This window comes from Canis aureus, chromosome 31 (genome assembly GCF_053574225.1).
Source record: "Canis aureus isolate CA01 chromosome 31, VMU_Caureus_v.1.0, whole genome shotgun sequence".
NCBI lineage: Eukaryota > Metazoa > Chordata > Mammalia > Carnivora > Canidae > Canis > Canis aureus.
In genome coordinates, this window is record NC_135641.1 from 26,062,923 (window position 1) to 26,089,360 (window position 26,438).

The window sequence follows — 26,438 nt, forward strand, 5'->3', positions numbered from 1 at the left end:
GTTTTCATTGAGTGCCATAATCTTTAACTTGGAAAGACCATGCCATTAACCATTTTTCTCCATGATGATTCCTACAGAATAGACCACTGGAACAATGAGAAGGAGAGGATTTTGCTGGTCACAGACAAGACTCTCTGGATCTGTAAATATGACTTTATCATGCTCAGCTGTGTGCAGTTGCAACGGATTCCCTTGAGCTCTGTCTACCGAATCTGCCTGGGCAAGTTTGCCTTCCCTGGGATATCACTGGACAAGTGAGTGTGATGCCTTAGATTTGGAAAAGTGGTTCAATGGGGGCATGCCATGTAGGGAAGTCAATCACAAAGTTCAGTTTAGTATGGTAAGCTGGGTGGACTCAGGGGAGAAAAGTGAACTCCATGGTTGAATTAATCAATTCTTGAGTTTCTACTTTACATCAGACACCAGAGATAACGACTTTAAGTAAATTTGTGCTTTAATATGAGAACATGAGAAAAAAGATGGTTGGGCGTAAGGTGGAAAGAGCTGGAGGAGTGTGGAGGAAAGATCCTCAATTTAATTGGTGTGGCAGAGAATCAGAGAGGCTTTCTGGGAGAAGGACTTGAATATATTTGACGTTGGATAGGAGTAGCCAAAGAAGAACAAAAGTTTAACATTCCAAGCTGAAGGAAGAGCACAGCCAAAGGAGTGGAGGTGAGAAAAAGTGTAATGCCCTTGGAAATTGAAATTATTCTGTAAAGATGAATGGACAAGAATCTATGATGGTTAATAGCTCTTATTAAAAGAAGTCTCTTTGAGGTCTTCCCTGGAAGCTTAGTGGAGATGACATCAGCTATCTCAGACATGTTGACATTCACCAAGATACCTGGTGAGATCTACAGGGAAGGGTTGCTGAACTAAGCTCTTATTATTGTCTTGGAAGGAACTGTCTTTACTAAATATTTTAGATCTAAGCCAGAAGGAGAGCAGTCTTCCTCTGAGCCTTTGAATATGAGCTTCTCCCATTGAATGGTGAACTCCTTGAGGGCAAATACATTTTTTGTTTATTTAGTTTTATTTTTTAAACACCTGGCCTTGGGCCTGGCACATAGTAAGCGCAGAAACATCTTTCCACAATGTTGAAAAAAGCAAAGTTCAAGCAAGTGGTTGGTTTCTTTACAAAAAAGCAAACCATATTAAAGATCTGTTTTTTAATTTACTTTCCATGGATGCAAGATGTGACAAATTGATTTTGTTTGCTGACTTTTTGAACTGGTGGATTTTCAATAATACAAGCAATTATAAACATATTTTTAAACATCATAAAATGTTTCTTTTCAGGAAATCTCTCTCCTACCCTAGACTCTCAGTTCTCAAGCAGTATCTCTTTAGGGTAATAGTCAATAATTACTTGTTGTTGTTTTAAAGTAATAGTTTACAAATATACAAGAATCTAAAGTCTTTATATGTGTTTATGTCTGTTTATACATATTTATAACTATGTATCTGCACATGCATATTTATCATAAAGTATTTTACCCAGTGAGAACATATGTCATAAACTGCTCTGCCTCAAGATATTTTACCCAATGATAAACCTCGGAGATTTTATTATATGATCGTCTATAGATCAACCTCAGTCTTTTTAATGATGCAGAATATTTTATTTGAAAGCTAATCTATTTATCCAGACTCTCATTAATGGATATTTATTTTTACTTTTGCTACTACAAACAATATTGCTATAAGTAAAAAAAAAATTGCTATAAGTATTCTTGTATATGGTACTTGGCACAGATGTAAAAATGTATCTATAATGTAGATTTCTGTAATTGGAATTATTAGGTCAAAAGTCATATGAATTTCAACTCATAGATATTGCCAGATTGCCTTCAACAAAGGTGACTCCAATTAACTCTGTATATAGTATTATAAACATATTATATTATAGAGTATATTATTTGGACTTTATACAAAGTATACGAATATCTTTTTCCATATACCTTCACCAACATGGCACATTATGAATCTTTTTTTTACTTTGCCAGTGAGATAAAGAAAACATCTCATTTTTGTTTTAATCTCCATTGCTAGAACTTGAAGGAAGCTGAAGATGTTTTTCTTATGTTAGAAAGCCATTTTATTTATTTTTCTGTGAACTGCCTATTTATGACCATGACCCATTTTTTTTTCCTATTGGGATATTGATTTTTTTTCTTATTGATTTCTAAGAGCTTGTTCTATATAAGAGAATTTGTCCCCTTTCCTGCCTTATATTTTTACAAATATTTTTCTCAGTTTGTCATATCTCTAACTTTATAATGCTATTTCTTTTCAACTTTTTTTTTGAATTTTAGTTTGTCAAATTTATCAGTCTTTCAAATAAACTTTTTAAATTTATTTCTTTTTGAGGAAGGCTTTCTCCACATTGAAATTATAAAATATACTCCCAGTTTTCTAGTGTTTTTATGATTTTATTTTTTAGATAGTTAAATTTGCATTTCATCTAGAATTTACCTTAAGTGAGGAAAAAGATATGCAATCAGCTTTATTTTTTACCAAAATGGCAGGTCAAATTTCTCAGAATCATTTATTCAATACTCCATCTTTTTCTCTTTATATATATCTTTTACCATGTGTATTTGTCTTTATTTCTGGAATCACCATTCCATTTATCTGTTCATTAAAGTACAAAGTGGATTCCATTATTATAATCTTTTATTTTGTTTTAATATCTGATAGAGTTAATCCTCCTTTTTTTAAAAGAATTTTTAAAGAATTTATGTTTATTTATGCATATTTATTTTTCTGTCCGTTTGCTTAATTGAAAAATCCTATTTTTTAAATCCTATTTTTTATTAGGATTCTCAAACATTACATCAACCTTGCATCCTTAAGATAAATGCATTTAGTCATAATGTTTTGTTCTTTTTACACATTGTTGGGTATGATGTGCTAATATTTTATTAAGGAGTTTTGTGTCTGTGTTCCTGAGAGATATTGGTCTATTATTTCACATTTGCAATGTCTTCACCGGGTTTTGGTATTTGGGTTATGCTGGCCTCATAAATTTAGTTGGAGAGTGTTCCCTCCTCTTTTATTTTCTGAAAGATTTTGTATATGAGTGATGTCATCTCTTCCTTGAATGTTTGATAGAATGAATTTACAGAAGAAATCTTCTGGGCTGGAGATTTCTTTGTGAGATAGTTTTTGATAACAAAGTTAATTTGTTTTATAAAATTACTTCAAAATTCTTTGATTTAGTGTTAATTTTGGTACATTGTATTTTTCAAGGCATTTGTTACATCTATTTATATTGTTGTATTTGAAAGTGTAAATTTGTTCATAATATTCCATTATTACCCCATTAATAGCTATAAGATAGTTAGTGATACCCCTTTTCTTTCCTGATTTTGTTTGGTTCTCTGTGTTTTCTCTGTCAATAGACCTTTCAAGTTTTTCATGTTTTTTTTTCTTTTTTTTTTTTTTTTTTTACCAGAACATGGTTTTCACTTCGTTAATTTTCGCTGTCATCTGATGTTTATGTTGTTGATTTCTGTTCTTTAATTTTTTTCCATTCTCCTACTTACTTTTGCTTTACTTTTTCTTTTTTTTTTTTAGCTTCTGAATTTGAAACCCAAGGGCATCAACTTTAGGCATTTCTTCTTTTCTGATACAAATATTTAAAGCTATAAATTTTCTTCTTAGGACTGTCTTTACTGCATCTCATAGATTTTGATATGTTGTGCTTCTATTATCATTCAGCAAGAGGTAGTCTTTAATTTTGCTTGTGATTTCATCTTTGAAACCTTTAGAATTTGTGTTGGCTAATTTCCTTGTGATTTCATCTTGGAATCCTTTAGAATTTGTATTAGCTAATTTCCAAATGTTTGAAGGTTTCTTGAGATTTTAATATTATTTAATTTTAATTTAGAGAACATACAGGCTTAATTTTAATCTTTGTAAATATATTGAGAGTTGTTTTATTGACTGGATGATAGTACTCTTTGTGAATGTATCATGTTCATTGGAAAAAAATTGTATGTAGTTTTTTATATCAGTTCGTTATATTTGACAGTATTCTTTAGGTTATCTGTATTTTTACTGATTTTTTTTAAACTATTTGGTTATTGAGAAGTGAATGTTAAAATCTACTATCATTGTGGGGTTTTCTTGTTGCATCTAATTTCATTATTCTTTGGTTCATGTATTTGAGGGTCTGTTATTATGTACATATACATTTGTGATTAATATGTCTTCCTGAAAAGCTGAGCTTTTTTCATTATGAGATGTTTGTTCTTCTTTATCTCTAGCAACATTCTATGTTTTGAAATTTATTTTTATATTTAGTATTATTATATCCACTCTATCATTTTTATACTTAATTTTTTGCACAGTAAATATTTTTTAATCCATTTACATGTCTTTGTATTCAAACTAAATTTCTTAAGGAGATCACATAATTGAGTCCTAGTTTTAATCCATTCTGATAATCTCTGCCTTTTAATTGGAGTGTTTAGTCCCTTTACATTTTATACAATTTTAATTTGATTGAAGTTGATTCCACCTATTCTTTGTTTTCTGTTTCCCCTTTCTAGTTTTTATTCTCTTTTCAACCTTCTTTTTAATTATTTAGATATTCTTCATAATCTAATTTTAATATTTCTGTTGGCTCTTGAGCTGTAACATTTTATGTAATTTTATAGTTGCTTCAGGCAGCGTTTCTCAACATCAGCACTATTTACATTTTGGGCAGGACAATTGTTTGGTGTGGGAAGCTGTTCTGTGCATTGTAGGATGTTTAGCAGCAACTCTGGCTTATACCCACTAGATGCCAGTAGCACCCTACTTCTGTTATGACAATCAAAAAATGTCCCCCAGACATTGCCAAATGTACCCTAAGGGCAAAATCACTCCGTACTGAGAACTATTGCTGAAGGATTTATAAGTATTTAACTTTTCACAGTCTACTCAGAGTTAACACTGTAATGCTACACTTCAAACAGAAACCTTGTAAACATATTGTTCTAGGAATGTAAATGTTAGATATGGTATGATAAAGTCAGTGTGGCCACAGGAGAAAATGAGAAGGAGGCTTAAAAGAAAGAAGTTAAAAAAAAAAAAAAAAAAAAAAAAAAAAGGAAAGAAGTTTATTATACTCACAGATCCAAGATAGGGGGTATATATGCTATATAGGGCCACAGAGGAAGTCACCAGTGTTGGTTAGGAGGGTGAAAAGGCAGGAGCTGCAAGAGAACTTAGACTATGGCCTTTACTGGAGTTTCCACAGGAAAAGCAAGGCATTACATTATATCAATGTGAGTTTAGCTAGTTTTAATAATTTGGGTGAACTTTAAGCCACAAGAGTAATCCATCGTTTCTCACTACCTGACCCTGGGTTCATGAAGGCAGAAAAATACTGCCTCATGGGGTGTATGGACCAGATAGAAGATGTATGGCCCTGAGTTGTTTTATGTTCATATCAATGGTATGTTGGAGTTGGACTCTTTGCCATCTCTAAGAATTGACTAATCCCAAGAAGGGCAGTCTCTCCCCAGACAGAAGAGCTTCCTTAATATGTCAAAACATCATAATATACATTAAATATATACCTACCTACCTACCTACATACATACATAATATACATGTGGCACACCTCCTCTTCACTGACCTTTTCTCTTGCAGTTGTCATGCATATTCCTTTTATGTGCATTTAAACCCCATACAATAACATTATAAACTTTGCTTCAAAAAGTTGTATGTGGGGCACATTTGTGGCTCAGTCAGTTACGCATCTGCCTTCGGCTCAGGTCATGATCTCAGGATCCTGGGATCTAGCCCTGTGTCAGGCTCCCTACTCAGTGGGGAGTCTGCTTTCCCCTCTCCCTCTGCTCCTCCCCCCAACTTATACTCTCTCTTGCCTCTCAAAGAAATAAATAACATCTTTTAAAAAGAAGAATTATATGTATTTCAAAGAAGCTATGATATATAATTGTATTTTATATTTAAATAGATGTTTTCATTTCTGATACTCTTCATTTGTTCCAGAAGATTTAGAGGGAGGAGAAATAGGCTCCATGCAGGGAGAGGGAGGAGAAATAGGTTCCATGCAGGGAGCCCAATGTGGGACTTGATCCCAGGACGCTGGGATCACTCCCTGAGCCTAAAGCAAATGCTCAATACTGAACCACCCAGGCATCCCTGGTGATATATATTTTCAAAACATCTTTATTTGGCCCTCATTTTTTTTTAAAGATTTTATTTATTTATTTGAGAGAGTGACAGAGCAAGCATGAACAAGGTGGGCAGGGGATGGGCAGAGGGAGAGGGAGAAGCAGACTCCCCTCTGAGCAGGGAGCTGATGCGGGGCTTGATCCCAGGACCCTGGGATCATGACTTGAGCCGAAGGCAGATGCTTAACCACCTGAGCCACCCAGGCGCCCCTAGCCCTCATTCTTGAAGAATATTTTTTCTAATCAGAGAATTCTGACTTGGCATTTTTTTTCTTTCAGTACTCACAAGATGTTGTTCCACTGCCTTCTAGCCTCCATAATTTCTGAAGAGAAGTTCACAGTTATATGAACTGTGTATTCTCTATCTGCTTTCACATGTTACCTTTATCTTTAGTTTTCAGAAGTTTGACTGTGATGTGCTTAGGTGTGTCTGTGCACACGTGTATGTTTGTTTAATCTTGTTTGGCATTCCCTGAGCTTCTTGCATTTAAAATTTATGTCTTTCAACAAATTTGGAAAATTTGGGGTAACTTTTTAAAACGTTTTTATCCTATTCTCTGTGTTTTTTTTCTTCTTCTGATATTTAAATTATATGTATAATTCTGCATCTCTCAAAAGGTGACATAATTCCATAATAGAAATTTTGGATTATCCACAGATATCTGAGTCTCTATTTTTTTCCAATCTCTTCTCTATCGCATCTTCAGACTGGTAATTTCTATTGATGCAACCTCACATTTACTGACATTTCCCTTTGTCATTCCATTCTGCTATTGTCTATCAAGTATTTTTTTTTATTTCAATTGTTCTTTCTGTTTTATTTATTTTTTTTGTTTTTGTTCTTTCTGTTTTAAAACATCCATTTATTTCTCTTTTATATTTTCCATTTCTCTTAAAAGAGTTCATATTTCTGTTTTAAAACATCCATTTATTTCTCTTTTATATTTTCCATTTCTCTTAAAAGAGTTGATATATTTCATTTCTTTATGAATATATTTTTCTTTATCTGACTTAGCATAAGTACAGTAATTAAAGTTCTTCCTGATAATTCCAACTTTGGAATTTCAAAATTTCAACAACTTTCAAATTCATTCCTACTGGCATTGGGGAAACTCCCTTAATATACTCTCTAAAGCCATAAGTAGAATTTTTATGGGAAGAAGATGGGCTTTGGATTTTTGGTTTTTTTTTTTTTTGGTATTTTGTGCAGAATTTCTAATTGTTATCTTCAGAAGGGCTAGTCTGCTAGGTATTTATGTCTAGATGCTGAATTTCTATAAATGCTTTTATAGAAAGCATCTTTGGAAATATGTATATTTTTCTCCTTAGGGATAATTAATATCATGAGTTAGGTCATACATTTCTTAATATTGAAACATTTTTGTATATACAAGGCATAAATCCACTTGTAATAATTATATTATAATTTAATATTCCATTGAATATTCATTGCAAGTCTTGGAAGTGTTTTTTGTGGGGGACCTGGGTGGCTCAGTGGTTGAGCATCTGCCTTTGGCTCAGGTCCTGATTCAAGGGTGCATTGAAATCTCTGCTTAGCAGGGAGCCTACTACTCCCCCTCCCTCTGCCTGCTGCAATGCCTACTTGTGCTCTTTCTCTCTGTCAAATAAATAAATAAATAAATAGATAAATAAATAAATAAATAAAATCTTTTTTAAAACCCAAAAATGTAAGTCTCTTTGTTTTTCATGTGTTTTTATATATAGCATGTAATTGAATTTTACTTTGTGATCTAACATGGAGATCTTTTCTTTAAACTGGTAAGATGAACCCATTTTCATAAAGTGATACGACAGTGATGATCTTTGTCTGCCTTCTTAATTTTTGTATTATTATATTATTCTAAATATATTACCATATTTTCTGAGTTTCTTTTGCTTTTCATTGAGTATATTTTTTCTTTTTTAAAAATATTTATTTTTTTGAGAAAGAGAGAAAGAGAGACAGAGAGCAGGCATGAGAAGGGGAAGGGACATAGGAGGAGGGAGAGGGAGAGAGAGAGAATCCCAAGCAGGCTCCATGCTGAGCACAGAGCCTGTCACAGGGCTCAATCTTTTGACCCTGAGATCATGACCTGAGCTGAAACCAAGAGTTGGATGCTTAACCATATGAGCCACCTAGTTGCCCCAGGTGTATTTTTAATAAGAAGGTTTATAGTCTGTCTTTTTCAACCAATGACTATAAGTGTAATTTATCACAATATTTTTATTCTAGCCTTTTTGACTATTATCTATTGACTTCCTAATACAACACATTCACATTAACAAAGAAGAACCCATTTCTTTCATCTTCTTTTTGTACTTCTCCATCATTTGTTTAAAAAGATGCTTATACCAAAAAAAAAAAATGCTTAAACCAATCATTTTTAGTTACTTACTTAATATATTTCCACTTGATGTGTTATCTTAAATAGTGTATATGGAACTTCCATTTTGAAAGATAAGAAATCTGCACGTTCATACTATTCCCACATTCTCTAATCTTTCATCTCCCTTCTTTCATTAGTTTTACCAGACAAATTTCATTTTTATGGCATATTTTATTTTATTTCCCACGAGGCACCCAATTATTACCACAGAGAGTTGATGTAATTCCAGCCCTCCTAATTAACTTGTGTGGCTTTCTCCAGATTTGCATTCTGGGGTTAGGGAGAGAAAGCCTGTGCCAGCAGCTGGAATGTTGGTAAATGTAAAGGTCGTTCCCAGGCTCCAGGAAATAGGAACACAGTGAGAGGAAGGGGTGGTGTTCTAAATTCTGTTCAGTTTTCTAACAAACCTCCATAGTAGATTTCTGGACTAGGAATGGAGGCCTTGGTTTCAGCCCCAATTTTGCAGCTGTTAACTTTGTTTCCTCATCTCTCAAAAGGTGACATTAATCATCATTCCGCTTCATTAATAGTCTTATTGTAAGCTTCTAATGAGATAGCTTGAAAGCATTTTGTAATATGCCTCATAGATATCAGCTGTTAACAAGTTCTGATTTTTCTCCCAGATAAAAGCTTTTGTTAACCTGGAACTAAAAAAGTTGATTTGATTGCTGTCTTTGTTTCCAAGTCAGTTGGCCCTCCTTGGTTGGGCATTAAGTCACCATTATAAGGTCAGAGGTCAGGCAGCAGCAAACAGAGAAGAAAGAAGAGGCAAGGGAAAATCAGCTGCTGAATAATCACAAGCCAATTCCAAAGGGAAGCTTAGACAGAGCAAATTCCCTTGTGATAAGAAAATGAAGTGATTTAACATTAGCATCCTCTGGCTGTAGGTGGTAATGTTGACCTTGTTTACCAAGAGCTTTTACCTCTACTATGCCATTTGACCTTCAACCCCCAAGAATAAATAGGGCTGAGTGCATACATTTTAGAGATGAGACAAAACAAAAGAGGTTCAGGGATTGGGGCACCATCAGCTATTTAATATCAGAGCTGGGTTCCAATACCAATTCTTCCAACTCCCTGCCCAGTGTTTTTTTGGATCAATAATATTTTATTGGCTTCTTTCTCTCTCTGCCCTCCTTCTCCCTTCCCTTCCCACCCATGCCCTTGCTTTACTTTCCTCTCTCTCTCTCTCTCTCTCTCTGTCTACTTCTGTGTTTTTTCATCCTGTCTCTTCTCTTTTGCTCCTCTCTACCCCTCTGGGTGAAGATAATCTCTCCTGTGAATGAAGCCCTGCTCCTCTTAAGAAGCCACAAAGAGGACTATTGGAACTTAGCAGAACATGTGCCAGCAAATCCCACATACTGGTGCTTACAAAACAAAGTTGTTTTGTTTTATTCACTGCTTGCTCTTTGGCTTCTTATGAAGGAGAGAGTAATGGCAAGAGACAACTAGAGGTTGTGGATCAGGTATTTGTGAGATGATAGCCAGTTCTCTTTGGATCAGAGCATTAGCCAGAGTCAAAAGCAGGAAAGGGTAAAAGGTCTGGTTTACCCTCTAGGGGCAACTAGTTGCTACTACATAGCATTTGTTATTATTTCTTATCTGAGACAGGAACCCTGCACCTATTCCTATCATAATTGGATTTATTTTCAGATTTTAATTAACAATCCATTTTCATAACCCTGTTGTGTCTGTAATCTTTAAGAAAAGTAGAGGAGAGAAGCACCTGGGTGGCTCAGTCAGTTAAGCATCCAACTCTTGATTTTGGCTCAGGTCATGATCTAAAGGTTGTGAGATCGAGCCCCATGTCAGGCTCCGCACACAGCCAGGAATCTGCTTGAAGATTTCTCTCTCCTTCTCCCTCTGCTCCTACCTCTTACCTCTCTTTCTCTCTCTCTTTCTCAAATAAACAAATAAATCTTTAAAAATGTGGAGGAGAGAGACTAGGCTTTTGTGAGATTAGCCATAGGTTAAAGCTATGACTAGTCTTAACCACATTGTTTTTTTTTTTTTTACTGTTCAAATTTGGAAAATGCACTTGAATTCGATTAAAACTGGCTTTCTATTTCTAATCTATAAAATGTCAATAATAAAAATCCTTACCAGGCTTAACTCATAGGTCATTATCAATTTAAATGATGAATGTGAGAGTGTTTTGTAATTTGAAATCTGCTAAAATAAAATAAGTTGTCACAGAATTCCAGAAATCCATACTTGCTTGTTAACTCTCCCATTTTTTTTTTAATATGCCCACAAGAGCTAATGATGAAGAACCTGTGACTTTGAGTGGTCAAGTGACTTGTCTGTAATCATGTAAATAGTGGTGGGGCTGGATACTTGAGGTCCTCTGATTTCAAATCCTCCCTTTGTGAAGCACCTGTTTCCTACTAGTTTTCAAATGCATTGTCATTTTTGAGGATAAATGAGCGCCATTTCTTTGCCTCTGTTCTTGTCTGAACTCTGTCATGGGGAGGTAAAGTACAATCTAGAGCTTAGAGAGCAGATTCTGAAGCCAGGCTACCTGAGGAACTGATCCTAGATCTGCTTATGAGTGACATAGGGCAAGTCCCACAATAGCCTCTGTCCCCTCATTTGTTTCCCCTTAAACGGAAGAGAGTAATAGTATCTATCTCATTGGTATATGTTGAGAATTAAATGAGATACTACGTTTAAAATGCTCAGAAAAATATCTGATATGAGTGAGCACTTTGGCTTGTGGGTAGGGTAGAAGCAAACCTATTGCTTCTCTAGCAGGTTTGGTGGAAGGATACGAGTTTAGGATTCAGAGATCTGGGTCCTGATCTAATTTCCCGATATGTCTCCTCCCTTTACGGAGTCCCATTTTCCTCACTGATAAAATCTAGAAGGGTTTTTTGTTTTGTTTTGGTTTGGGGGTTTTGTTTTGTTTTTTATTTGTTTGTGTTTTTGATGTTGAAATTCTGTGCTTCTGAGTGCTCTGTCGGTATAGCGAGTTTTCAAAAGTCATTCATTTTCGAAGGCCGGATGACTTTACCTAATCAATTACTCCTGTGAAAAATGTCTCTAAAGAGGTTTTGTGCTGGAAAATATTGTTGCTGTCACACTGATATGCCAACAAAAGCTGAGCAGGAAGGTCATGCCAAGAAATATCTTCCTGCAAGAGTAGGCATCACACATTTATCTCTCAGGGCTGTTTAAAATTTGCATTCGGCATAATATAAGGGCTAGGCCGTGCTGCAGAAGGGAGGCTTGGGAAATTTCCTGCGGAGGTCACCGCCACTATCCTGTCTGTAGAGATTCTTGTGGAAGCAGGAGCTAGAAGCCCCCCCGTTGACGTAGCATCAGCACATGCAAGGCAGCAGGAGGGCATCCCAGACATGACTCCATCAGCTCAGCGGTGCTCCTTTGGATCCAAAGGCCAGTGAGCTGCTCTGTGCCCCCAGAGTTCTAATTGGGCATCTTTTTCCCAGACAAGAGCTTCAAAGTGCCTCTGCTCTGCTCTGGGTGAGACCAGCTCGTGGCCCAGGCCAATTCTGCTGTCTCTGCGTCTGTCAGTGCGTTCTAATCACTGTTATAAGTGTGGTTCTGCGGAACACCTTGTAAAATATTTTCCTATTGCTCCAGCAACATCTCCTGTCTAGACAATCTAATTATGAGCACAGAGCAAACAGCTGAAGTCTATTCCGCCCCCAAGGGTTGCCTAACTCCAGGAGTGGGGGCGGAGGATGAGGGGTGAAAGGTATTGGTTACTTTTTGTTGACCTGACCAGAAAATTGAGTGCTCTAGAAGAATCGGGGTAACTTTTAATTAAAAAGAAATGATCTGGTGGAAGCTGGATTTTGTAGTTTTTCCAAACTCAGCGGAGGATTAAAGGTACCGATTTATTTCCCTCCAATCGCATCTTTTTCTTGGCTTCAGAGGTGGTTTGTGGTCTTTGCTTTAAAACAAAACAAAACAAAACAAAACAAAACAAAACAAAACAAAACAAAACAAACAAAACAAAACAAAACAAAACAAAACAAAACAAAAACACTGATTTAATAATCTGCCCTCGCAGCAGGATTTTGCAAATAGAAGGCAGCCCCCTAAAGGTATGTTCTTTCCAAGTAGTAAATCAATTACATTCAGTGAGTGTTTCCTGAGCCCTGGCCAGGTGGCAGGCATTGAGCATGACAAAGTGACGAGACATGGACTCTGTCCCCAGGATGTTCACAGGCTCACAAGAAGGAAGACACATATGCATTCATGCTTTAAGCAGGCTTTGTTTAATGCATCAGTGCAACAGCAACAGTGTTGTAAACATAGGAAAAGGAGAAAGACTTTCTACTATGAAATATGGGGGATTCTAATGGAAGAGCTAAAATCTGAGTAGGTCTTTGTAGGATGAGCAGAATTCAGGCAGAGAGGTAGGGAGGAGCAGGCCTAAGTAGGGGAATGCCCAACTGGTGAGATCATGCCACGTCTCCCATGGGGCTGGGTCCTGGCTGTTGGGAAAGTATGATGGGAGCTTCTGAATGGCTTTCAATAATAAATAAGGAATTTGGGGTTTTAGTCCTAGTAGCATGTAAAGCAATGGACTTTTGAGGGGAAGAGCCTGAAACAACTGACATTCTGCCCAGGAAGGTAAAGGTGGCAGCAATGATGGTTTGGGAGAAACAGAAACTGGAGAAAGGGGCTGGTTAAGGGAGAGATTCTCTACTGGAGAGTGGGAAATGACAAGGCCTTGACCTAGGCCAGTGAGTGGCAAAAGAAGGGCATGGGTGAGAAGGCTCAGTTGGGGTAGATTGTGACACATGGTGACTGGATTGGATTTTCCTGCTGTGGCAGAAGGAGAAGGTGACCATACGCCCACAGGTGGAAGATGTTCCTCATGTTTATTCCCTGGGAGCCTGACCAGCTATGTGACGATGTTTGCATAAACTACTCACGTAACTGATATTTGTGGAGCACTTGCCATTGCCAGTTGCTCTGCTGGGCACTGTGATACCTTTGTGATAAATAGTTACTGCTTCATCAGACAGTAATCAAATAATCGTGGTGATAAGATGAAAATTACAGCAGTGATATGCTCTGAAGGAGAAATAGATGGGGTGTGTGAATTATCTATTGCCATGTACGGATTTACCTCAAAACTTAGTAGTGTAAAATAACAAACATTTATTATTCCTGGGTCAGAAGTATGGGTGTGGCTTAGCTGGGTCCTCTGATTCAGGATCTCTCTAAAGTTTCAGTCAAGAACACTTGGGTCTTGGCATCTCAAGGCTCAGTGGGGGATAATGATTCTCAAGCTTATTCATGTCAGCAGGCTCAGTCCCCAGCTGGTGGTTGGCCAGAGGTTATCAGTTCCGGCCATGTGAGCCTTTCCATAAGGCCACTGACAACGTGGCTGGTGGCTTCTCTCAAAGGCAGCAAGGGAAAGAGAGAGAGCAAGAGAGGTTGAGCAAGATGGAAGCCACCATCTTTAAGTAACCTAATCTTAGAGAGGACATCTATTACCATTATGAGATTATCTCTGCCACACTCTTCTCATTGGAGGCCAGTTGGTTAATCCAGCTTATGTTCCACGGGAGGCTATCACACAGGGACATGCGTATCAGGAAGTAGACATTTTTGGAGGCCATCTGAGAGGTAGCCTATCACATGAAGGATATCACAGCATGTATTAGGTGATTTCAACCTAACATTAGAGAGTGAAAAGCAAGGAAGGCTGCTCTGAGGAAGGGGTTCTGGAACTGGGATTTGAAGGGTGAATAGGAATTGACGAAGTAAAGGAGGTTATGGAGAGAGTGTTGCGGGCAGATAGAAGAATCTGTGCAAAGGAGGGGAGAAACTGGTTACCTCTGAAGAATTGTAAGCAGCCCAGCATGGCCTGCTAGCTTTGAAGGGCCTGAAGGACACCAACAGGGAGACGAGTTTTGTGTGTAGATGTGGATGAGCTCTGTTATTTTAGAGGACTTAGAGTAATTCTGCTTTTATCTGTCATTTGCGTCGGCATTCACTAGAGAGTGAGGGGGTTCCCGGTTAAAACTAGTTTGGAAGTCCTCGCCCTGAACTGCAGGACTGTCTCTGGACTGCTGGGAAATGGGTCTGATTCAGTGTATAAAATGAATAAAATTGCCCACTTATCTCTTAGGATAATTACTTATTATGTAATGAGATAATGTTCATAAATCACCCTGGGCTTCTTGGGGGAAGATGTTATATAAACACAAGGCTTTATCAGTGATGATGGAAACAGATTTGGGGGATTAAAATCAGATGTGCATCTTGACACTATGGCATTTTACTCCAAACCAAGAGACCTGTAAAGTTCGCCTGAGTTCTTAGGTAGTGTTTGAGGTTCAGAAATGGAGGCAGCAGGGTACTGGGAGGTGATTGCCATGGGTGTAGCATGGCTGGGGGAGGGGTTGTGCTCTTTTTAGCTCATCCACCCTAATAAAGGAAGAGCATTGTTCTTATTAATTCTGGCTAAGAGTGTGACTCCTTAGAAATGCAACGTGAAGTCTCTGTTTCTGGGAAAAAGAAAAGTCTGAATTCTCCATCTCTATTCTGTCTTCAGTTTGCTGTATGTCCTTGAAAGATACTTGTTCCCCTTCTCAGAGCCTTAATTTACCCATGTGTAACATGAAAGGGGTTGAATTAGATGATCTTTAGGGTCTCTGCCATCTCTTGGGACAGTGACTAACCAAGATTTTGTAACATTTTTTCCGGTTTTGCTTCCATGAAATGAGAAAATAATAACTTCTTTACTGTCAGCAGTCAAAAAATGCTCTGGCCAATGACAGCGTTTTGCTCTGGGAAAGTTGAACCTTGGTGACAGAACATGAGCATCTGTGCATCTATTTTGCTGACCCATGGGAAGGATGGAACAGGTGAAGAGAAAATAGGTCACAGTTGGTATCTGATCCACTTTTTTCCAGCTTCAGCAGATGTATTCTTCTCTCTCTCCTCTCTTTCACCCTCTGCTCTTCTTCATTCAGTCCCCGGACCCACTTACATGGTTCCTATTTTCATATTGTCATCCTTCATTTCTCTTTTTATTAAAAACACCTAGTCAAGTATGAAACAGGTTAAATTAGTCTTCATTTAAATATGTGTGAATATTAGGTTATCCATATAACAGAGCGTTTACCTCACCAAAGAGGGTGTTAAAAAAGAAAAAGAAAAGAAAAGAAAACGAAAAGCCCTAGAAAGCAAAGTCTTCCCATTAGGTGTAGGTAAGGTGAGAAGTTATTGAACCAGAGGCTAGTCTGTTGTCTTTCCCGAGTAGCAACTGCCTGGCTTCTCATCTTTTTCTTCCCCAAATACCCTCTCAGTAAATAAGGTAAAGTGGAACTGTACTTTTCTCCTTAAATGCATCCTTATTTATAGACATAGTTCTTCACTCCATACAACCCAGGATAAGAAGGCCTGGGAACAACTGAAATCCAAGAAAAATTATCAACAGCGTTAGATTACCCAAAAGGCAGACAGGCACTGGATATATGGCAGCAACAAAGTACAGCCACCAAATGATGACAGGAGTTTAATCCTGGTGTACTTACTCAAAATTTTAAGTCTGCACGGCTTGAAAGAAACTACTTTAATTTCAGTATTCATGACCATATTCTACTTTTTGATTCTGTGTTGTTTGTATTGTGATTTATATATAAGTAGAGAAGGCCATAATCTTTGTAGTTCTTAGGGTCATAAAATCTTTAAGATGGCTGTCAGTGTGAGTAGAGACACTGGAAGCCAAATGAGTCCTCTCTTCTGAAGAGTGGCATCCCAGTATGAGGCTGACATGGTTGGCTCATCTGGTCTGTCCACTAAGGCAAAAAGCAACAATTTTTGCCTTATCTGTAGATTATCTCTAAGCATGAATAAAAATGACCCAATTTTCTTTTTTTACCTTTTCCCTTCCGCATTAGAATCCTGAACATTCAAAAAAAAAAAAAAAAAAAAGAATCCTGAACATTCTGTCTTTAAACCCTTAAATTAGTCTTCAGAGTAGGAGAGATGTCTGCGAAATACAAATGTCATGATGTCAGTTCTCAGTAACATACTCCTTTCTCTCCATCTGATGGAATTCCTAAGTTATTGGCAGCAACCATGTCTCTAACTGAAGAGTTACATTTCATAGACTCTCTTGAAGCTAAGTATGTCTATTTGACCAAGTTCTGGTCAATGACATGTAAACAGAAGAAATGAGAGGGCCTTCTGGGAAGACTCCTCAAAAGGCAAGGAAACACTCTTCTCTCTTCCTTTCTCACCTTCCCCTCTTTCTACCTGTAATGTGGATGTAATGCTCCAGCCCTCATCCCAGACCATGGATCCAAGGATCAAACCTAAGGATGGCAGAGGAGGAAGCTGGAAGGAGCCTGACTTCCCAATGATTCAGTGGAACTTCCCTTCCATTCTTACACTACCCACCTCTGATCTTCTTTTACCAAGAAAGAATGTGCTTTTCATCATTAGTTGGGATTTTTCCTGTTATATACAACCAAACCTCCTCCTAATAGAGCCATAGAACAGGAGAAGGGAGCTTGCCAACTCCCGCAGGTTGGTGATGATGGGGATGGCTGTTTCATGTGGTAGAGTGTTCATATGGTTCAGGATTCCACAGACCGTGGTCCCAATCCTAGATCTGTCACTTACTGGCTTGGATACATAACTCTTCTCAGGCTAGTGTTCTTATCTCTAAAATGAGGTTACTAACACCCACCTCATGGAGTTGTGAGGATTAAGTGAGAATACTTGAGCAGTGCAAAGCTGCTCACTGTTATAGGGGCTCCAAATATATCAGTTCCCTTTCACTTTCCAATTAGCTGTGATTTTATTAGGGAGATGACACTCTATGTGTATTCTTCAAGGGATTGCAAAATGCTCATAGACAACCACTCCCTGAGAAGCTTCTGAGTCACCAAGTGGGGCAGTTAGGACTACAGGTCTGCATTGTAAGTTGAACAGGAAAGAAGTGTTAATCATTCACTTAGCTCTAGGCCTGTCATTCAGTGGAAAACTAATGGAGAGCTAGGGCCTATTTTCTGGTGGATATAGCAACTTGATGAGTTGGTTTGGGATAATCTAAGCTGTATTCATTGGATATAAGGAATCTGTTTCTGTGAGTAGGGAAAGCACATGTTAAAATGCTCCTAGGAACAAGATGGTAGCCCCCAGTTCAGACTAAGCAGGAAGTGTGTGTAAGAAGGGATGACTCTACAGGTATGCACAGAGAAGTGACCTAAAATCCAATGCATACTCATCTAAAATACCTAGTGTTACATCTTGTACCATTCCATGACAGGGCAGCAGACAGAAGAAGCTAGTTATGTTGAAAAATCTAACTTACAATTAAGAATTATAGGTAATATTACCTTGATTAATATTAATATTACTTTGATATTAATATTCCTTGATTTTTTTTAGTTAAATAATTGTGTCAGCTCTTTCATATAGTTACCATCATTATGCATTGTCCTTGTATGTTTTTGTTTATCTTCATGGAGAAATCAGATATTGGTGCACCCAAATTCTTAAAGTTTTATTTATTTAATTTTTAAAAAGATTTTATTTATTTATTCATGAGAGACACAGAACAAGAGGCAGAGACACAGGCAGAGGGAGAAACAGGCCCCCTGTGTAGATCCTGATGTGGGACTCAATCCCAGAACCCTAGGATCATGCCCCGAGCCGAAGGCAGATGCTCAACCACTGAGCCACCCAGGCATCCATCTTAAAAGAAAATTTTAGTTGTGATAGTTTTAATGTGGTGATCCAACATTAAAACTGGGCGTTATGGGTGTAGTAGTTTCTAGAGGGGAAAGGAGATGAATTGCACATTGGCCTTACTCTCAAATAGCTTGAGATATAATTTGGGACTGGGAGAGCACATACATAGAAAACCAATCCTCATATAACACATATATGACAAACCCTAAATGAATGATAGAAGTAATGCATTATGGGAGCACAGAATAGGCAATTATTTTTTTCTAAGGATGGGAATTATTGTTAAAGATACAACAGACTAGTGAATTCTGGTAAAGAACAGTAACTGCGTTAGGGGAAGAGTATTATCACATGACACAAAATGTGGGAAGTTGTTTCAGAAACCATGACAAGTCTCCTAGGCCACTGGAGGACAAGATGGGTGGAGGGATGGAAAGAGGGGAGGGAGGAAAACCTGTTCATAGACACTGTTAAATGGCAGGATATGGAGGTTTTATATATTTTGATTGGCCAAAGGAGTCACAAAGGCTATAGAGCAGAGAGGCTTTAGGCATCTCGGTGTCTCCACAGCCAGGAACACAGCATTCATATGTGGCAGGCACAGTGCTATGTACTCAGTGGGTAGTGAATAAATGATTAGGACAGGTGGGGGTATGTAGCATGGGTTAGAGCACTGAGAAAAGTTTGATCAGATCTTTGAAGTCAGTCTTGATGAGGGGTGTTGGATACTTATCCTAGGTGTGTAAAGAAGTTATATATGAGATTCTGAGTATCATCCTCTCGTGGGCAATGCTGATTAATGGCCCCAGATTCCATTGGATCCAAGTTGCTTGAGATTTGCTTGGTTGGAAATAAGACCTGAAAACTTTGCATTGGGGTTTATGAAGCTACCACCCTCAGTAAGGATCACGTTACATGGCATAGTAGATGAACTGGACAGCAGGCAAAGATTTTGTCACGCATGCTCGCCACTTTGCCTTTGGGGGTCTGTGCCAAGAATGCCCTGGATTTGATCTTGGGTGCGGTGCTGTCCACTCACTCATAATGCCCAGGGAGGCGTGTTGACAAGGATGGGTGGATGGTGGGGGATGGCTGAGCTATTTCTTGGCAAAGCCCTGGGAGGAGGCGTTCCTCAAATGCCACAATCCTGTTATTTTTGAGTAATTGGCTGAACCCAGGTGCCTGATTGGACAGGGCCACTCCCAATTTCTTCTAGATAAATATTTGGTTGCCAGGAGGATATATTTAAATGAGAAATACCTCCTTGGGAAGTAGTTGCCTAGAAATTCCTGCAGAGGGCAGGATCCCATCCCTGCTGGGAAACGCTTGAAAGCCACCCCAAAACTTACTCTGCATGTACTCACTTACTATGTACTTAGTGTGAGGGCATCGGGTTTGAGGTTCTATGAGAGTCCGTTGCTCTGAACGACAAGAAAGCTCAGCAGTTTTAGAGGAACTGTATTTCTCGGGGACGTGCTTGGGGTCTCTGGTGGCATAATGGCAGAATTCTGAAACACAAATGGAATCCAAGTCAGGGATTTGGCTTTAAAGAGACAAATCGGTTCTCTGCAAAAGAGCCAGACCCTTGCTGGAATCCAAAGCCCAGAGTCTTGGGAAACTAGAGAATCTGGATCTTTCAAACACAGGGCACTCGACTTTGTTCTTCTTCCTTGTAATCCGTATTTAGTTGTTAGCTTTTCAGGCCCCAGCAATTTAGCTTTTCTATTCTTTCAATGGGGAAAATTCTCTTATTTTATGTATTTTTCTTCCATTTTCACCACATGAGACTATGAAGAGTCAGCAATTAAATCTTAGAACTGATATTTGGATCATCTATCTTTAGAAATACCCCAGTTAACATCCTCAGTTGGTTTTTTGTTTGTTTTGTTTTTCTAAAGAAAAGAACCCAGAACAGAACACGAATGAAAACACACAGAAAAAAGCAAGGCATAAGGCAAAAATACAAATAAAAAGCCTATTAATCTAGCTTTCGGACTCAAAGTTCAGTGTTTTTGATCCTTCTGTCAAGAACCATCCTAAACATACATTTTCCATAAGAACGTGTGACCTCAGGGTCACATGCTGTGACTCTCCCCATGATGTTCTGAATCCTATCTTAATCACCAGCCATATATATTATTTTGTTTTTGTTTTTAGCCCCTTGGACTCCTTTTCATTAGGGGTGGCACTAATGTTCACTGACGAATAGATCACCTTAGAAAGGAAAGACCTTACCCACGTGTACCAGCTTACATACAAATGAGAAGAAGCAGGCAGGTTCAGCAGATTGGGATGAGCCCCAGGGCTATGGAGGGTAGTATGTCTCAGCAGGAACCCATCTGGAGGAATGACATGGAAACTTGGGGACGCTTGGCAGAGAGTCAGAGATCAGAATTTGTTTCTTCTAATTTATTGCAGAAAAAAAAACCTGTTAATTTTGATGTGTTTAAAAATCTTCCAAGGTGCCATTATGATAATTCAGCAAATGAGAGTGAGTGATAAGAAACAGGCTTTTAGAGCTTGAAGGGATTTTTGTGTCTGGTTCAGTCTCCCTGGTTGTAGAGATAAAAACTGTGGTCTCAGGGGACTGTGCTACAGACCCCAGTGACAAGACTGAGAGGAGAACTTACAGATGGCTAATTGACTATGGAGGTTGTTCATTGACTAAATCTATGACTCTCTGCGTCTTTAGGTGTTGTTCTCTTTATGTCATCAGAAAATGGGGACTCTGCTCTTTAGAAGCATCTAGGGAGTACAGCCTCAGCGTCAGATAGTAGATGTGGAATTAGAGTTTTGGCTTTCCACAAATGAGCTCCTTTACACTGGCTATTAATGAACTTCTCACTTCTCTTCTCTGGATTTTTTTTTTTTTAAAGACATCTGTAGAGCAATGGAAACATAGGATATGATCTTCCAGTTGTCTTTCAAAACTAAAATTCTATAATTTGAAATTGTTATCTGGCCACCCTTAAATAATAATAGTAATAATAGGGGATCCCTGGGTGGCTCAGTGGTTTGGCACCTGCCTTTGGCCCAGGGCATGATCCTGGAGTCCCGGGATCAGGTCCTGCATCGAGCTCCTTGCATGGAGCCTGCTTCTCCCTCTACCTGTGTCTCTGCCTCTCTCTCTCTCTATGTCTATCATGAATAAATAAATAAAACCTTAAAAATAAAAAAAAATAATAGTAATAATATACTGAGCATATAAGAAGCTCCAAGTGGCTTTATAGAAATTATACCTGTCAAGAGTTTTAAATTTGACCCAGTCCTAGCATTTAACGTCTCACGCATTTATAGGTTGTTATTGCTGGGGAAGCAGTTTTCAAGATAGGTTTCCCCTCATTGCTTCTTAGACTTTTTAAATAACTATCTCATTCAATTTCACTTGTGTGAAATTCATGCAGTTCCCCCGGGTAGTTGCTGGGTGGCAGCAGAAGTGCTGAAGTGATGGCCCATGGAAGAAGCAGAATGGCAAAGTGGGAGGATTCCTATGTTCATTTAGCACTGAGTGTGTGTCCTGGTTCCCACAGCAAGTGAGTGACAAAGCTAGAATGGCTGTGAGTGTTGGGATGAATAGGTGAGAGCAGGCGTGGGAGGCCATCTTTCCTTTCCCATTGTTCATCACTGGCCATTTGGAAAGGGTGGTAAATAATTATGGTAGCTACTACAATTCATTGACCAGCCACTGTGGACCAGACACTGTATTAGGCTCTTTCAATATGTCATTGTGAATTCAAATATAACCTCTAGCAAGGTATTATTATCCCCATTTTACTGATTGGGAAACCAAAGAAGAGAAAGATTAACTAACATACTCAAGGCAATGAGAAGCTGGCCAGTGATTTATCTGGGATGAAACCAAAGACACTAAAGCCCATGCTTTCCCCACCATGGGACTGCTAAAATAATAATGATGATGATGATGATAAAGCCTACAACAAAAACTGCATCTCTGTTGTTGAGGTGAGGAAATCAAGGGGGGTGGAAGTGTCAGGCAAAATTTTGGCTAGGGAAAGAAAAATGTCAGTTCTCAGTGTTTTAGAGTCCTAGAACCTGCAGGCCCTGTACTTATTATCTCCTTATCTGGATACACACACACACACAGACCATCCCATAATAAATGCAGGAGGGTGGTTAATTTTAAATTTTGTAAATGAAGAATCTGAGGCTCACTTGAAGGTGAAACCATCTTACCAAAGTCCCCCGTATATCCTACATAGTGCCAAGCAATGTTTCCCTGTCCCTAGGCTAGGACATTTTCACAACAGCACAGCACCTGGAAGAGATAGGCTGCTTTCTCTACATGCTAAGTCCTCTAAGATCTGAAGGCTTAAAAGCAGAAGGACAGTGTTAGGCCTTCATGCGCAGAGTTGACTGTCCCCACCGACTCGATGGTCTGACTGTCAGCCCAAGCTAATTGCTGCCTACATTTACGGTGGTGCCTGTTTCAGCTGCAGCTGCTTATAGATCTCTGCACACAGTAAATGCCTCACTTAAGCTTGCACATCATGAGCATAAAGAAACTGTGAATATATTGTGTCTTTACTGAAGGTCCTCGTTTGGTGCCAACACTCAGACAAATCTAGCTAAATGTGCCAGAGCAGAAAATAGAAAAGAAAGCAATCTAGACATTGAGGATATTGTGCCTGCTTATGTTTTACGTTATTTATTTTTGGATGGAACATAATATAAGAACTTCACTTCAAATCTTGGATATTTGAGGTTGCGTCAGAGAACTTCTATAACTAGAATAGACCTTTGAGATTACCTAAGACCCAAAGAGGGGAAGTTTCTTATGTGAAGCCAAACTCATTTACAGAGCCACGGACAGCTCAGGTGTACCGATACCTTGGGGAGGAGCTTGGGCTTGGGAACCGAACAAATGTGGATTTGAATCCTGACTCTGTCATTTACTGGTAGTTTAACCACAGGTTAAACACTTGATGTCTCTGAGCTCCAGTCTCATCTTTAAAAATAGAGATAATTATAACTATTTTGCCCAGTAGTTGGATGGTCTAAATGAGGTCGTATATTCAAAAGTCTCATGTAGGGCTTATATACTTTGCCTTTCCTATCCACCCTGATGCCCCAATGACCCTCATTTGCTTTGTATTTTAATGAAATCATGTGTCTTAGAGTTTACAGCACAGATGACCTGCATGATAGAGGAGTACAGCTCAGCCTTTGATGGGAAAAATACAGTGCAATCAATCCCTTTATAATTTATTTACGTCATAGGTTAACCATGTTATAGCATGCTTTTCCCATATGTAGTTTTAGCATCTATTATTACATTTGGGATCTGCTTTGACTTGTATTCCTGAACCTGTATAATTAAGTGTTATATTATAGTGGGCTTCACAGCATTGGGTAATGAAAAGAATTCTGGCCTTGTAATCAGCGGGATTTTGTGCCAACTCTACCAGGCTCTAGCAATGTGGTTATAGATGTCTCCCTTTGAGGCCTAAATGAGAGCATTTTAGTTTAGGTGATCTATGTAGTTTTGATCAGTTTTCAGATTTGATTTGTCTATGTTTTTTTCTACTAGCGTGTATTGAGACCCCCTGTTTATTACAACTTTCATGCTTCTAGTGGGGTCGGAGCATGAGCCATTCTTCTAACTCAAATCAACTCTGTAGTGGAAGATTAAGTTGACTTCCCAGCCAGAGACCTCTGCTACTAAATTCAGCGTTTTTGCTTGAATTCGTTTGATTTTGCTCTTTAACTATAGAGGCTCAATACCAAGTAGGAACAGTGAGTCAGCTCTAGGGGATAGACCTTTATAAAGTACCCCAGGTTACAGGAAGGTGGCGCTAGAGACTCTTCTCTCAGGTAAGTCCTGAGACCTGGAGGCTGGAATGGAACAGTCCTAGAATCACTACATTGGAGACCACCCAAAGCAAGTTTCTTCTCTCCAATAACTCTGACAGATGGTTATCCAACCTCTGTTTGCAGGCTTCTGGTAAGAGAGAATTCACTACTTCCTTGCCTTGCCTGTACTACTTTTGGGAAGCTCTGGTAAGAAAGATGTTTCCTGTGTTGAGTTGAAATAAGCTCTTCTTGAAGCGGTTATCTATTGGTCCTAGTATTTTTCACTGTAGCTGCACAGAATTAAGAGTCAGTTCATTAATTTAACTACTTTTTAGTTCCTGCTCTACATCAAACACGGTGCTGAGCTCTGGAGAGGTAAACTAAGCCATCTTTTGTTTCAAAGGCTTGTAGTGTGGTTGGAGAGATAGACAAGTAAAATATCAGTCATAGTATGTTGTGACAGGTGCTGTTATGCGTCAACATAGAGTACTGAGGGGCACAGAGGAGTTCTTCTTACATAAGGGAGCAAGAAAGATCCCCTAAAGGGTTTGAAAATCAAGTTTTCATGTCTTCCTTCACCTCTATCCTCCTTAGGCTAACTGTACCTCTAAGGTGACAGGCAGTGTAATTTTGGAACCACAGAAAAACTCAAGAGACTTGAGTTCTAATCCCAGTTTTGCTGCCATCATCCCTATGAGACATTGAATAAATCAATTCATTCCCCATAGTAGATGGTGTAAATAGCATCCTTTCATGTTATTCGTCCTTGACATTTTAAAACAAACAGCTGATGCATTTATCTGATGAATCTGGCCTAGCCTTCAGATGACAGGTTATTTCCCCTTCTTTATTTCTATTCATCACTGGTCAGCCTAGCGTAGACAATTAGTACCTACTTTTCCCTGCACCTGGGCCTTATCAAATCACTCTGAGCTCTCTCTTCCATGCTATGGACTGTATTGGGGGTGACCCTTAGCTTGTGCTGAAGATGTTTTCGGCAATCATTAAATTAAAAGCACACTTAGAGAAACCCACAGAAATTCTAGACATGCCCAGGCAAATTGGAAGTTGCCCCTGGGATCTTTCCATTGACCAGCACAAAAAAGATGACTAAGGCAGTGCCTGCCCACTCCTATGTGGAAATAATGTTGTGTTTGTCTGGCAGCCAGTGAAAAAAAATGTATGTTGAAAATGGCCTGATGACAGGTTATTTTGTACCCCAAGTGCCTTGATACCTTAAATCCTTTATTTTTTAAATTTATGCACTTCGATTTTTTTTCACTGATCCTTGGAGAGATTTTTAGAGAAAGAGTTAATGGCTCAGACTCAGAGGTCTGAGGAGTCTGTTAGAACTGAGATAGGCATTACTCCCACCTGCTTCAGCCAAGCTCTGATAACTTTCTTGGAGCTAAAGTGAAGTGAAAATATTGGGTGAATGGGGCATCTCACAGTCACTGGAGGGAAATCCCTTAATGATGGGATATAGAATCCAGTCTCCAAGTGCTGTTACACAAAATATTATTTTCCTTGGAATAGGAAAAAATGTAATTGCCCTTTGTTCAGCCTGTCTGGATAAATTTCAAGGTCAATACCAATATCTCTTGGGAGTTTCTATATTATACAGAACTTAAATCAGTACATGGACTTGATAGGACAGTGGACTTGCTGATTTTTGGATTTTGAATGACTCTCATGCGAGTGGTGAGGAGAGTTGTAATGGAGGCATGGGGCCCAGGTAGTAGCACTGAGAATTCTCTAAAACCATGATGTCAGGGTAGAGATTTTCTGAGTTAATTTCAGTAAGCTTTCATCATTGATTCAAATTTTTGCAAAGAAATCCCCAGGATTTGCCAGCTCCTCTCTTTTTCCTAGACTAAAGTAAATGAGGCTTGTCCCTCAACTTGGCTATAAAAATTCCTCACCAACTTAAAAAAAATGTGGAAAGTTGGTGATTTTGAGCATATTTGAAAGCATACGCATAGGTCTCAACTCTTACTTTAATTTTGATCGGTGCTTTTTCTAAAACAAATAGTAGTCACTGAGTTTTCCCAAAAGCATATCTTAGGAATTTAGTGAATTTTGATATATGTGTACAAGTGAAGTCATAATTGACTGTAATAATTATAATCTACAAAACCACTAATTTATGAAATATTTATTAAGTTAGGGCACTACACATATTTGTACCTTTTGATTGGTCCAGAAAGAAGAGAACAGAAAATGCATCACCTGTAGGGAGGTCTGAGGCATTTTCCTCTTTAACGGAGCTCTTGCAGATCAAGCTGCTACTTGACAGCTTGGCTCAGGCACCAAACAGCATGCATAAAGGCAATATTTCAAGCCAGGTTCAAACAATCTG

General features: G+C 38.5%; 1 protein-coding gene and 1 long non-coding RNA gene across 14 annotated transcripts in view; one reads left to right on the forward strand and one right to left on the reverse strand.

Moving 5' to 3' along the window:
- The window catches only part of TPRG1 (tumor protein p63 regulated 1), a 136,951-nt gene that overhangs the window by 63,065 nt on the left and 47,448 nt on the right, over positions 1-26,438 (forward strand). For all 3 annotated transcript variants that reach the window (XM_077880062.1, XM_077880063.1, XM_077880064.1), the window contains one exon: positions 78-254. In XM_077880062.1, the coding sequence (XP_077736188.1) occupies positions 78-254 (177 nt within the window). The remainder of the gene's footprint in view (positions 1-77; positions 255-26,438) is intronic.
- Positions 1-26,438, reverse strand: part of LOC144302584 (uncharacterized) — a 69,983-nt gene that overhangs the window by 1,560 nt on the left and 41,985 nt on the right. Inside the window, exons 3-6 of one of the 11 annotated variants that reach the window (XR_013369509.1) lie at positions 26,309-26,435; positions 20,526-20,607; positions 19,633-19,776; positions 12,800-15,607 (exon numbers count right to left, since the gene is read on the reverse strand). This is a non-coding gene — a long non-coding RNA (uncharacterized LOC144302584). Of the gene's footprint in view, positions 1-12,799; positions 15,608-19,632; positions 19,777-20,503; positions 20,673-26,308; positions 26,436-26,438 lie in introns of those variants that run through there. The other 10 variants (XR_013369508.1, XR_013369507.1, XR_013369512.1 and 7 more) reach the window with 10 other exon arrangements.